This window comes from Notolepis coatsorum (genome assembly GCF_963971535.1).
Source record: "Notolepis coatsorum genome assembly, chromosome: 20".
NCBI lineage: Eukaryota > Metazoa > Chordata > Actinopteri > Aulopiformes > Paralepididae > Notolepis > Notolepis coatsorum.
Genome location: NC_140184.1, coordinates 23500948 through 23515772, shown reverse-complemented (window position 1 = coordinate 23515772; position 14825 = coordinate 23500948). Strand labels below are relative to the sequence as shown.

The 14825-nt window shown below is 43.8% G+C and overlaps 1 protein-coding gene across 2 annotated transcripts in view; it reads left to right on the top strand.

Moving 5' to 3' along the window:
* The window catches only part of brsk2b (BR serine/threonine kinase 2b), a gene marked incomplete at both ends in the record, with an annotated part of 215821 nt that overhangs the window by 188986 nt on the left and 12010 nt on the right, over positions 1 to 14825 (top strand). For both annotated transcript variants that reach the window (XM_084337223.1, XM_084337224.1), the window contains 4 exons: positions 7646 to 7706; positions 10516 to 10723; positions 11478 to 11526; positions 13435 to 13558. In XM_084337223.1, coding sequence (XP_084193349.1) covers positions 7646 to 7706; positions 10516 to 10723; positions 11478 to 11526; positions 13435 to 13558 — 442 coding nt within the window. The remainder of the gene's footprint in view (positions 1 to 7645; positions 7707 to 10515; positions 10724 to 11477; positions 11527 to 13434; positions 13559 to 14825) is intronic.

The window sequence follows — 14825 nt, the reverse complement described above, 5'->3', positions numbered from 1 at the left end:
CTTGGACTTGTCTTGGACTTGTGCCTACATGTAATTTAACTTGGACTTGTGCCTACATGTAATTTAACTTGGACTTGTGCCTACATGTAATTTAACTTGGACTTGTCTTGGACTTGTGACTACATGTAATTTAACTTGGACTTGTGACTACATGTAATTTAACTTGGACTTGTGACTACATGTAATTTAACTTGGACTTGTGACTACATGTAATTTAACTTGGACTTGTGACTACATGTAATTTAACTTGGACTTGTCTTTTTTTTTGTATTTTATTTTTTTATTATTTTTTAAACAAACACATAAACAAACATGACAACACACGATAAGATATACAAGCATTAGTTGACAGTGCACATCCAATGAAATCACATTTTAGTTAATTGTCTTATACAGGATATACCCTTAATACCTGTTATCTAAAAACCTACACACATATGCTCTAGCTCGTACCCCCCCCCCCCCCCTCCCGGACCCCCCATTGGATAATCCATCCATTTCCCCTCGCTCCTAACCAGACATTACCATTATATGCTAGCTTTTATTTTCTCCACCACTTCTAACCACAATGTCATTTTGGATTCATTGAGACCCAAAATTCTTGCTGTAGATATTTCTTGATAGATCACATCGAGATATGTAATAATCCAGACCTTTCCTTTCCAGAACTTGGACTTGTGACTACATGTAATTTAACTTGGACTTGTCTTGGACTTGTGCCTACATGTAATTTAACTTGGACTTGTCTTGGACTTGTGCCTACATGTCATTTAACTTGGACTTGTCTTGGACTTGTGCCTACATGTCATTTAACTTGGGCTTGTCTTGGTCTAGGACCCCCACTCCCCTATCTTTGAATGTTCAATAGTTGCACATACAAAATTAAATGTTTCTCCCCCTGATCTGATTGATTGTCTGGATGTAATCTGATGATGTCATTTATATTGCTCTCTAGTGTTGAGCCTGTGTCTGGCCTGTTTCAGTCTTGCTCTGGACCCTGTCTCGACTTGATGTCTCTCTCTCTCTCTCTCTCTCTCTCTCTCTCTCTCTCACACACACACACACACACACACACACATACACATACACACACACACACACACACACAGACTGCATATTTACCGTTATTACCTACTGCAACAGCAGACTGTTTCCATATTATGGCACACAGCAGGATTTAGTTGATAATTAGTTAAAGCCATTGAGAAGCCTCCTGTTGCCATTCTGCCATCATTAAACTATTGAGGGCCCAGCGTGTCGGACCTGAACAAAGCCTGCAAATATCAGAATCTGAGGATTACATTGTGAAGCAAATAACAGGACACAAGAAAGGTTTTTTAATTGGATTTTCAATTGAATTTGTATTTAAAATTGTATTTGATGTATTTATTTCTTTATGTCATCTCAGTATGAATGTAACATCAAGCATGACTTAGAAATGTGCCTTTCCTTCCTCTTCTGTTTGGTTTCCTGTGTGGTCACGTTGTTCACATTGTACAGTACGGGTCAGTCACTACTTGGATGTGTGGTGATAATGTAGACATTAAATTAGAGTGGTGATAATGTAGACATTACATTAGTGTGGTGATAATGTAGACATTACATTAGAGACTTTTTTTTCAGATATCAGATGCATGCTTCACGTTAGGATTCCCCTTATGTGACTGTTTTCCTGTTTGTCTCTTTATTTTCTGTCTGTCCCTGTAGCAAATCTGTGTTCAGTAAAAGCTTGGATATCACAAACGCTAACTGCAGCAAGGAGGAAAGGTACCAGTGTTTGTCTTCTCTGTCTGTCGTCCCAGTTATCATGCAGTCATCTGTCATCAAGTCTTCAGCTTACTCTGTTGAATTACTCCTTAACTCAAGCCATTGCTCTTTTATTCCATCCCCAACCATAACAAGAAGGACAATGTTGTCTGCATGGAGAGTCGCTAACCCCCTCAAGCCTGTTCCTCCATCTGCGGCATCCAACGTCTTCTAGAACACAGTTGGCCTATCTCAGGCCCGCCCTCTTTTCTTGATCCTCCAATCATAACCGTTGCTTCCCTCTGACAAACTTCTTGATTGGAGGAGCAAGAAAAGAGGGCAAGGCTTGATATTTCAATTATCGTCACCACGCTTTGCTCACATCTACAGCTTTGAATAAAAGGAGAGATTCCAAGGTTTGTGTACCTTGCTAGCTAACAGGGGAATGTGGATGACAAATGGACAAATGGGCATAAGACTTCCTAATATCTGATAGTGATATAATAATAGTGTGTCAAACATTACATCTCAGGTTGACATGCTATGCACAAATGAAGCAGGTCACAATATGTAAAATACTTTAAAGTTTTGAAACTATTTAAGGGTATATTTGGGATGCTCGATATTGGCTTTTTTACCTATACCGATATTGTCCAACTCTTAATTTCCGATACCGATATCAACCGATACCGATATATGCAGGGTTCCCCCCCCCCCCCAAAAAACGGAATAATTTCAGGTAATTAACATTACATATCTCTTGTTGTAGAATTAACACAACATTATGCATATCTTTGACAATAAATAAAATCAGAATGTGTTCTTACTTGCTTGCCTGGGTAAATAAAGGTTATAGAAATGTAAAAGAAAAAAATATATATATCGATATTTTCCGATATCACATTTTAATGCCAATATCGGTAGGCCGATAATATCGGACATCCCTATTAGTTTCCACTAGGGTTTAATGTGTTACATTCAGGAGAGATCAGGCCTTGGTTTAACTACAGATAACATTGGCCAGTATGATCCAGATCAGACTATACTGAGAGGGAAGGAACAGATATAAATGCATGGAGAGACTATTCTCTGCTCATTCCACTCATGAAAAGCATCTTCCCTTCTTCCTCTGTCCCTCCTTCCTCTGTCCCTTCTTCCTCTGTCCCTCCTTCCTCTGTCCCTTCTTCCTCTGTCCCTCCTTCCTCTGTCCCTTCTTCCTCTGCCCCTCCTTCCTCTGTCCCTTCTTCCTCTGTCCCTCCTTCCTCTGTCCCTTCTTCCTCTGTCCCTCCTTCCTCTGTCCCTTCTTCCTCTGCCCCTCCTTCCTCTGTCCCTTCTTCCTCTGTCCCTCCTTCCTCTGTCCCTCCTTCCTCTGTCCCTCCTTCCTCTGTCCCTCCTTCCTATGTCCTTTCTTCCTCTGTCCCTCCTTCCTTTGTCCCTCCTTCCTCTGTCCCTCCTTCCTTTGTCCCTTCTTCCTCTGTCCCTCCTTCCTCTGTCCCTTCTTCCTCTGTCCCTCCTTCCTCTGTCCCTTCTTCCTCTGTCCCTCCTTCCTCTGTCCCTCCTTCCTCTGTCCCTTCTTCCTCTGTCCCTCCTTCCTCTGTCCCTTCTTCCTCTGTCCCTCCTTCCTCTGTCCCTCCTTCCTCTGTCCCTCCTTCCTCTGTCCCTTCTTCCTCTGTCCCTCCTTCCTCTGTCCCTCCTTCCTCTGCCCCTCCTTCCTCTGTCCCTTCTTCCTCTGTCCCTTCTTCCTCTGTCTCTCCTTCCTCTGCCCCTTCTTCCTCTGTCCCTTCTTCCTCTGTCCCTCCTTCCTTTGTCCCTCCTTCCTCTGTCCCTCCTTCCTCTGTCCCTCCTTCCTCTGCCCCTTCTTCATCTGCCTTCTTCCTCTGTCCCTCCTTCCTCTGTCCCTCCTTCCTTTGTCCCTTCTTCCTCTGTCCCTCCTTCCTCTGTCCCTCCTTCCTTTGTCCCTTCTTCCTCTGTCCCTCCTTCCTCTGTCCCTTCTTCCTCTGTCCCTCCTTCCTCTGTCCCTTCTTCCTCTGCCCCTTCTTCCTCTGCCTTCTTCCTCTGTCCCTCCTTCCTCTGTCCCTCCTTCCTCTGTCCCTCCTTCCTCTGTCACTCCTTCCTCTGTCCCTCCTTCCTCTGTCCCTTCTTCCTCTGCCCCTTCTTCCTCTGCCTTCTTCCTCTGTCCCTCCTTCCTCTGTCCCTCCTTCCTCTGTCCCTCCTTCCTTTGTCCCTCCTTCCTTTGTCCCTTCTTCCTCTGTCCCTCCTTCCTCTGTCCCTTCTTCCTCTGTCCCTCCTTCCTTTGTCCCTTCTTCCTCTGTCCCTCCTTCCTCTGTCCCTTCTTCCTCTGTCCCTTCTTCCTCTGTCCCTCCTTCCTCTGTCCCTTCTTCCTCTGTCCCTCCTTCCTTTGTCCCTCCTTCCTCTGTCCCTCCTTCCTCTGTCCCTTCTTCCTCTGTCCCTCCTTCCTCTTTGATGTTGCTGATTGACTCTCCAAGGACACCAACACATTTTTAGGTTTAGTGCCCCCAACCCCCCCCCCCCCCCCCCCCCCCCCCCCCCCCCCATGGCAATGGGGATGTGTGTGCATGCAAATGTGTTTGTTTGCTTGTTTGTTTGTTAGTGCCTTGCTAGTGTGTTTGTACACTGCGCTGCTGGGTGTGGGTCATTGCCTCACCAGCCTCCCGTTCACCACTGACCTTGTGTTGAGGAACACACTTTTATGGTCGGTTTCATGGCCTGCATGCAGATTAGCATAAATTAATTGCAGAGAATGTAGATGGAGCACTTTGCTGGAGCGAAGAGCAAACAGGGATGGAAATAAGGCTTTCACTCGCACTGGATAGTCTTTTATCTCACTCATTATCTACCGTAATTAGGGCGATACGAACACGCTCTCTAAATCTAGTCACACTCTCTACACACTCTCCACACGCACACACACACGCACGCACGCACACACACACACACACACACACACACACACACACACTTTTCAGAAGCAGCAAACAACAGATGAGTTTCAATTACAGGCTTCAAAGACTACCTGGCACTAGCTCTTGTTGATTCACATGATAAGTGTGTCAGTAATGGTTTGCATGTGAATAGATACTTGACTTTGTGGTGAAGATGCTCTTGCCGTCATTAGCGTAGCACCATGTGGAAGAGACCCCAGAGCAGTGGTTCTCAACCTGGGGGTCGCATTGAAATGCATCCTTGTGTTTGTTATTTTTGGCATCAATGCTTTTTCCCCCCTTGTGAAATATTGAATATTTGAAGTCTAAAGGCCGTCCTCCAACCATGAAGCAAGTTAAATAACCTGGAAATGGTGGGGGGTCATTATTTAGTGTGAACGTTCACCCTGCTGTCTCTCCTTGAGTGACGGGGTCCAGCACTTGATGATGATGATGATGATGATGATATTATGAAAGAATAAATATAAATAAAATATTTGACACCTTGGCAGTCAGGTACTAGGTGTGAACAATAGCTCTTAAATCCAGCCCTAATCACTGAATTGGCTGTCATCTGTCACTGACTCAACTGTACTGTGAAAATAGCTGCTATACAAGCTGAACTAAATGGTAAATGGCTGCATTTATATAGCGCTTTTATCCAAAGTCACGTTTGTTTTTGGGTGTCGTGAACCAAAAAGGTTGAGAGCCACGGTTCTAGAGAGCTAACATTAGCACAAATATTAGACTTGCTTTCAGCCAACTTGAGGGGGGTACAGATTAAAGGATCAAATTGTTGAAGTATTTGAAGGTTTCCCGTATACTTGTGTGGCCTGGACACATCTGTCATACTCTCCAGTCGCCTATAGCGTATTATTATTCTTACCGCCTTATAGGCTACATCAACAATTGAAAAAAAGGAATACTTGTACTTAATTTGAATACACATATTCTACAGCTTCAAATAGAATATTGTGTAAATAATATCAGTCGACACATAATCGGTCAGGCCAGGTATGATGTCATTGTGTGTGTGTAGGGATGGGTACCGAATTCGGTACTTTTAAAGGTACTTACCGAAACACGTCGGTACTACAGAGTATCGATTCACGTGAGATACCGAAAAAAAAAAAACGTATTTTTCTTCTTTTTTTTTACAATTTTTCTTCTTTTTTTTTGCCTTTTTTCTTTTCATGTCAACGTTCACACGCACAATATACGCTTACCTAGGATTTGACTTTATTCAACAACAAAGCAGTCGGGGCAATGGCAAGCCGAAAACGGTCGAAAGTTATTTGAAGTTTGGATTATAATTTTTTTGACTGAGGTAGGTAGATTACATTTTTAGAGACTAAAGTACCGAAAGAAGGTACCGTTGGGTACCGGTATCGATTCACAGGTACCGGTACCGTATCGGTTCAAATGTGAACAGTACCCATCCCTACGCGTGTGTGTGTGTGTGTGTGTGTGTGTGTGTGTGTGTGTGTGTGTGCGTGTGCGTGTGCGTGTGTGTGTGTGTGTGTGTGTGTGTGTGTGTGTGTGTGTGCGTGCGTGCGTGCGTGCATGTCTGTGTTCAAGCATATTTAAATATGATTTACTGTTTCAATTTTAATTTTCCAACAAAGCCAAATCGTCTATGGGCAATTAAATCCCAGGCCCTTGTTAGGCGTCAGTGGTCGTCGTATGATGTAGAAAAGGCAAGGGAGGGGGAGGAGGAGGAGGAGGAGGAGGAGAGGGGAGTAGGAACAAAGGAGGGACAAGGGACGAAGAAGATATGAAAAGTTAATGAGTCGTAAATGAAAGATGGAAAATCTTGTGGAGAGGAGAATAACGGCGCTGATGAATTTTTTTGCAGCGTGCGTGTCTGAGTGGGCATGTGTGTGTGTGTGTGCGTGTGCGTGTGTGTAAATGTGCCATAATGATTACGTGTTTGAACTTGGAAGTTTTATTTATAGATGTTGACTTGAAGCCCTAATGTCTCTCCTGTCTCGTTTGTGTGTTGACAAACGTTGCTGCGAATCACATGCAGTGTGCAGTCTTTTCCTACAAATGGGACATTTTGATAAATGTAGCAATTATCTTAGTTGGTCCTTTTTCCTCAATAAACATAATGGCCACATTTAAATAGGGATGCAGCCGATGCTCCGATGCTACCAGAGTGTTCACCGCCGATACCAAAGAGTCCTAAACTTATAGAATTGTCGTGATATCAAGTGCAGGGCTTTTACAGAATGGTAGAGATTTAGACCATTCGTTGAGATCATCCAAAATGATCGAGATGGGCATACGACTATGTGTCAAAAGAAATTCAAAAATTGTTGCATCAGGGAAATTATCTGATTCCCATTTTCCAATAGCCTGTTTTTGCCTGATATCGTCCCGATATGCGATACCTACCGTCTGTCTCAAGAACTGTAACCACTGAGTCACAGAGAAAGATCTAAACAGGTACAAACTGTGTGAGAGAAGCACAGGAATGCTTTTCTCCTGGAATCTCTTGTGCCTGCGATCTGTCCTGGTTTGAGTCACTCATGCACCCCGCCACTGATTCAATCTCAAGCACACTGTGGCACTCAAGAGTGTGGGTGGCTTTCTGTTTGCTGCAGAGCACAACGTTTTCTACTTGGTTCACAAGATCCACACGTCCTCTGTTCAATAACAACTGTTAGTTTTGTGTTGTGTGTGTTTTCATTTATAGTAGCTTTCGCTGGCTAGTGTTTTATGTATTCTCCCCCTGGTCATTCAGTGTGTTTGTTGTACTGTATACAGCATGTTGCTCTGACATATTTGTGTGTGTGTGTGTGCGTGTGTGTGTGTGTGTGTGTGTGTGCGTGTGTGTGTGCGTGCGTGTGTGTGTGTGTGTGTGTGTGTGTGTGTGTGTGTGTGTGTGTGTGTGTGTGTGTGTGTGTGTGTGTGTGTGTGTGTGTGTGTGTGTGTGCACGAGCGTGTGTGTGTAGATCGCGGTCCATCAGTGGAGCGTCCTCCGGTCTGTCCACCAGTCCGTTGAGCAGTCCCAGGGTAAGTGTCTGGCTGCCTCACCCACTGGCCTACGGCCCACAATGCACCTCACTGCTAGCTCTGCTCCACTCTTTCTGCCATTGGGTTCTGCACACGGCTAATCATTCACTTAAACCACTCATATCAGACCAGCCGCTGACCCTCCTGACCTTCACTTTAAGCTGACAGTTTTATGGCAAGTCATGATGTCTGACATTGCTGTTTGTATGAGCTACTCGCTTTTGATGGAGCTAAGCTAGCCGCTCCCTACTGCTTCCAGTACTTGTGCTAAGCTAGGCTAGCTGTTCCCTACTGCTTCCAGTACTTGTTCTAAGCTAGGCTAGCTGTTCCCTACTGCTTCCAGTACTTGTGCTAAGCTAGGCTAGCATGCACCTGGACCTCTCTCTCGGGGGCTACTGGATACACAGAGGTTAAACTGATCAGTCTTATGGCGGCTACGTGGCGTAGTGGGCAAGGCGCTCGCCACGAATGCGGAGACGCTGGGATCGCCTGTTCGATCCCAGCGCTCCACATTGCTTTCAGTTTAGCTGGTCGTTCATACTAATACACATTGGCCGTATTAGGGGGTGGGAAACTGATGGGTGGGGATCGGGCGTTGTGGACAGCGACTCCTACAGGTCGGTTGGTGCGCCTGCGCAGTAGAATCAGGAAGTGTCGGGGGCAGCGTGAGCCTCCCACGCGTTACTCCTCGACACTGAGAGATCGAGCTGCGCAGGTGAAAGGATGCGACTGCTGTTACCTCAAGTACCGGAGGGGACTTGTGCTATGTATGACTTAGTCCACATTGCAGCCGGCTTGTGGGAGGCAAGAAACAGCGTTCGTGACAGGGGAGGGTTGAATTGGATGATACGAAATTGGGATGGGAGAAAATATAGAAAATGGGAGAAAAAGTGGATAAAAAGAAAACTGATCAGTCTTCTTGTCTGACTCTGGAGAAGATAGCAAATAAGTGTATTTCCCCAAAATGTTAGGAGTATTCCTTTATATAATGGCCATATGGATATATTGCACAAAGGACTGTTGTGCAGTGTATGTCACAAGGCTTCTTATGATGTGTGACTCGGTCCGTCTGAGGCCACACATTGACCTCTAGATGAGATCTGGTGATTAATGTCCACGCCTCGCAGATCCTGTGAATTCATAGATCCATCATTCTCAAAGATGCCTTAAAAATGCTGTTGTAAAGACAAGGTAGAAAGGTTACGGCAGCAAATCAGCTCCCCACCCATAGCTTTTAAATGTGTAGCATTTCATCTTTAAACGCACACATTTTTTAAGTCAGCCCTCAGCAATGATACAGACTTGATATCATCAGAAATTCCATCACTGCAAAGGCATGCTAAAAGATTAAAAATGTTTAATGAAATCCTGATTTATTTGCTTGGTGGATATTTTTCATATGCGAATGCAAGGAAAGGGGGCATCTAAGTCCTGTCATATTGTATCCCATATATTATACCAGTATTAAAGATCATAGATGGGTCTTTATACTGTGCGTTTAGTCCAGTTACCCAATTGACCTATCTCAAACTCTGCCCTCTTTTTCTTTATCCTCCAATCACAACTCCAGCAACAGTTGTGAATGGAGGATCAAGAAAAAGAGGGCAGAGTTTGTGATAGGTCAATTGTATTACCTGACTGTATCATTGTTAGTGTTTTGCATGTTACATTCTAGGCATAACACACACACCTCTCATTCTTAATGTTTCCCATGCTACACGCGAGCATACCACTCCTATACACACACACACTCTGCTCTCCATGGTTCTATGGAATAATTCAAAGGACCAGCCTGTGTAAAGCAGCCATTATACGTGTTCTATAATGCTGTATTGAGAATGACACCGCAGGTCATGATGTGTTCATCCAGACTTCAGATCTACTGAGATCTCTCTGCTTTAGACCTTCATGCGGATTAAAGCTACAGTATGGACCGGTCTTTATAGCGGTCAGCTTTGCTTGTGAGAACTCGTCATGACCTGTGAGCTATCGGCTACTAGGTCCGTTCATTCCCCAGCCGTTTGCATGCATGCTGGCTGCTCTCCCGGGTGACGGGTTAGCTTTCCGGCTGGTTCACCCGGCTGTTTTATGCGTCTCAATGAATGCTCAGGAAGCGGCCTTGGCTCCTGCCTCCTGATTGGCTCACTATGCTAATAGCATGTTCTTTTTTCTTTCTTTCTTGCACTCTCACCGCTCCCTGCCTGCGTCTCACTCGCTCCACCTCTCCACAACCCATCTGCCCCATTCCTTTTGCTTTTCCTGGTGCGGTGTTCATGGCAATGACATTGATTGATTGGCCCGTGCTCCCTCTCATTGGCTGACTCGCTCTGCCATCCTAACGGTGCATGACCAATCACAGCCTGTCAGGCGGTTCTTCATCCCACCACAGTCCCCAGACCTCTGTCAGTCCCCCAACTGCAGTCCCACCCACTCCGCAGAGGCCCGCCTTAATGGGGTGGGGCCCCGTACCCCCAACTCCTACCAGCCAAAGATGGGGTCTCCCCTCATGCATCCCCGCACACAGACCCTCCCAGCCAAGCCCAAAGTATCAGAGAAGCCCCTCCAAACCACCAGGTCCAACCCTCTCCCCAACACAGTCCAGAGCCCCAGCGCCCCCAAGTCAGAGCCCCCCACACCCAGCCAGACCCTGGCCCCCTGTATCCCCAACAGCCCCAGGGTGAGACGACACCCTCCTCTCACTGTCCCGCCCAAGCTGTCCATCCCTCTGTCCCCTGTACCTCCCATGTCCCCCCTCCGCCGCCACCACCTCCACCCTGACCACAACGGAAAATCTGTCCCCATCGCGCAGGTGACCCCCCACCCCTCCCCCAGGGGGAGCCCTCTCCCCACCCCCAAGGGCACCCCCGTGCACACACCTAAGGAGAGTCCGGCTGGCACCCCCAGCCCCACACCACCACCCAGCCCCTCCATTGGAGGGATGCCCTGGAGGACCCGCCTCAACTCCATCAAGAACAGTTTCCTGGGCTCGCCTCGCTTCCACCGCAGGAAAATGCAAGGTACATAAATACATAGAACTATGTGAGTCAAGGGCTTCTCACACAGAGTGAAACTCCTTTCATGACTCGATTATCCATCTGATCATCTCTGACCTGATCATCATATCTCTACGGTAATTGATGCAGCACAAGTTAGATGTAAACACTGCATGGCGGTATAGCCTGGGGAAATAAGCTATTACTCCCAGTGCTGTTAATCACTGTAATTAGCCACGGTTCACCCGTTTTCAACTGTATCAGTAGACACGCCACCCGCTAGCCATGTCCTACACCAGAAGCAACCATCTCATTATGCAAATACGGGTCATTTTGTCTTTAAGAAGGTGTAATTTTACCATAGGCATCTTGAAAGAAGCTGAAAATACCCTTTAACCAATTTAAAATCATGCCTCACTAAGGCAATTAGCTCATTTACAATGATGGATTGCATTTTACTGGGAGATTAAATGGCATTAAAACAAGATGAAAAGAAAACATGTATTATCACGGCCACAATTATATACTGTGTGTATCTGTCATGTGTTGTGACAGGAAAGAGCATCTAATAAGACCAGTTTGTGTCTAGCCTGACCCTTCACCTCTAACCTTTGACACCTCTCTCTCTCTCTCTCTCTCTCTCTCTCTCTCTCTCTCTCTCTCTCTCTCTCTCTCTCTCTCTCTCTCTCTCTCTCTCTCTCTCTCTCTCTCTCTCTCTCTTTCTCTCTCTCTCTCTCTCTCTCTCTCTCTCTCTCTCTCTCTCTCTCTGCATCCACAGTTCCCACCCAGGAGGACATGTCCAGTCTCACCCCAGACTCTTCTCCAGAGTAAGTGACAGCAGAGTGGGCGCATGTGAACTGAATAATGATCCAATAGCAATATATATAATAATAATAATAATAATAATAATAATAATAATAATAATAATAATAATAATAATAATAATAATAATAATAATAATAATAATAATAATAATAATAATAATAATAATAATAATAATAATAATAATAATAACAATAAACTTTATTTGTATAGCACATTTCATACAAGAATTGCAGCTCAAAGTGCTTCACAGCAGTAAAAAAAAAAAAAAAAAAAAAGACAGGCATAAAATGAGCACAAAATGGGCAGATCAAGAGCAATGCATAAAGTGCAGACATAAAGTAAGCATAAAATAGATAGCAGTAAAATAGACAAAGTCAAGGTAAGGCATAGAACATTAAATCACATAGTTGTTCACATTAGGATCTAACATCTTAATAGGCGTCTGTTTATAAAACTATTTCTATGCACTTGATACCAAGAGAAGCCATGGTGGCCACACCCCTCAGTACGGGATATACCTATAGTATAGACTATCATCAGACTTACTGTAGGTCATTTAGTTGCTGTGTACTTGCAGGATCCTATGATACAGTAGGGTGACCATATTGTGATTTCCAAAAAGGACACTCTGCCGCCAGCCTCAAGATACTTAAATGATACTTGAAGTTTACTCAAAGATGCCTTATAATTTTATATTATTTAAAGTATGCCTCCTCTGTATGGATAGAACATTATTATTTATATTATTTTATATAACAAAATAATATCTCTCTATAACCAAAGTTACTCAACATGCTTTATTATGCCTAAAGTAATCTCTCTGACAAATCTCCAGAAAATAACTTAAAAATCAACCTATTACAAAATAATATCTATTTTCAAGTCTTACTGGACAAAATAAATAACAAAGAAAATATGAATGAATAAATAATACCTCTTCTGTATTAGAAAATCCAGCTTTAAAAAATATATCTTTGTATCTTTTCAATGTAAATTATAAAACAATAACCTCACAAAGATACTAATTTAAAAGTGCACTATGCAGTTTCGTATTTGTTTACATTTGCATTGCCATAACTTGCAATTAGTGTACACAATGAATTTATTACACACGATACAGGTCTTCTTGCTACCCGTGTGCATGAAACTGTATGCAATACCTCTGAAACACTCTTCCGTGGCCACCGTGCGAGTAGCAGCAGGTACTGTGTGTCTTTGATCTGGAGACTTGACTAAGCAAGTCCCCAACTATATGCAGATTGGCCTGTGATTCTAGCAGAGCATCCGTCTCCCTTTCCTTGATGATTGAGGTTATTTTTAGAGAGCATTCATATTTCAGGGTCTTTACTTCCAGTGTGCCTCACAGACATGCTCCTGTTGTCGTGGTGGAGAGAGAACCTAAAATTAGGGCCTTGGGTCACGCGAGAACACCCAGCTGTAATCAGGATGGACCCTGTGAAGAACTTCCTGTCAGATGGAGGAATGTTGTTAGCTGGAAGGTGATTGTGGGGGGATATTTTTAGATTCACATGTTTAATCCCAGAGAACATATTGTCCCTGTGAATCCGACCACAACCTACATTTCTTATACAAAGCTTATTGTCAGTGTGCATATCAGTGTAAACCTGTCCTTATGCTAATAACAGTGTGACCTTAGGCCATGAACACTAATTGGCTAGTTGGGGAAAATAACTCCTCCGTCACCGTTTTTGGCCTTGGGTGAAAGTTGTCCAATGCTTTGGTTAACGCGAACACTAAATCTATTAGAACAAAACCCGTCATCCTCACCTTGGAAGACATTTTCACTCTCTAATTGACGTCAGTAAGAGACGATAGGAGGGCAGCTTGCAGTGAGTCACACTGCGTCACCACTGTGGGTGTTGAGATGCCGACCTCTGTCCTCTCTGCAGACTGGCCAAGAAGTCCTGGTTTGGGAACTTCATCAATCTGGAGAAGGAGGAGCAGATCTTCATAGTGATCAGAGACAAGCCGCTCAACTCCATCAAGGCAGACATCGTCCACGCCTTCCTCTCCGTAAGGCTGCACAGCTCTATCTACTCTATCTATCTATCTATCTATCTATCTATCTATCTATCTATCTATCTATCTATCTATCTATCTATCTATCTATCTATCTATCTATCTATCTATCTATCTATCTATCTATCTATCTATCTATCTATCTATCTATCTATCTATCTATCTATCTATCTATCTATCTATCTATCTATCTATCTATCTATCTAGATACTATCTATCTATCTATCTATCTATCTATCTATCTATCTATCTATCTATCTATCTATCTATCTATCTATCTATCTATCTATCTATCTATCTATCTATCTATCTATCTATCTATCTATCTATCTATCTATCTATCTATCTATCTATCTATCTATCTATCTATCTATCTGTCTGTCTGTCTGTCTGTCTGTCTGTCTGTCTGTCTGTCTGTCTGTCTGTCTGTCTGTCTGTCTGTCTGTCTGTCTGTCTGTCTATCCTCCACTCATATTACAGTAATCTTTCTTGCTGTTTGATCATTTTCTTGCTGTCCTCCCATATGAAAATGGATGGTGTTTATTTTTCATACCACAGGAATACTGTAGTGGTTCGACATAGTATTTGTGTAGCTGAATATTATAGACAAATTTATGATGAATCACTATAGTACTCCTGTGGCTTTACCATAGAAATGCTATGTTTCTCTAGTTCATTTTGTTTTCACATGGTCTTTGTGTCTGTCTGCCCCATCCATCTGTGTATCTCCTCTGTTTCCTCATGCTCTTGAACTACTTGTGGTTACAGGACTTTATGCATTGAAAGGACATTGGGCCTTCAAACAGGTACACTGGCACTCAGACAATATGATATTTATATATGCTACTTTAACACAACCACCATGATCAGTTTGACCTTGGTTAGGGTTACTAGTCCCTGCCTAGTACTGCATGTAATCAGGCTGCAGCATTACGTGACATGCATTTGATTGATGCAAACCAGGCTGATTATTCTACCTCGGTCCCTGATGAGGGAGTAGAGATAGCTGTGGTCCCAGTGGGAGTGTTTTTAGTTTCACCACCATGAGTTGAATAGAAATCATCCACTTGTATCGATATCACGACATGTGTGATATCCACTAAATGTTTTCTTCAGCGCATCATATTTATCGTAAGTAGGGATGCATCAATGCGAGTACTGGTATGCGGTAGGCTCCATCGGACAGGGTATTGGTGATGAGAATGACAAAAAAAAAAAAAAACAGGAGCCGCATGTAACCCATCAGTAATCAAAGCAAAGT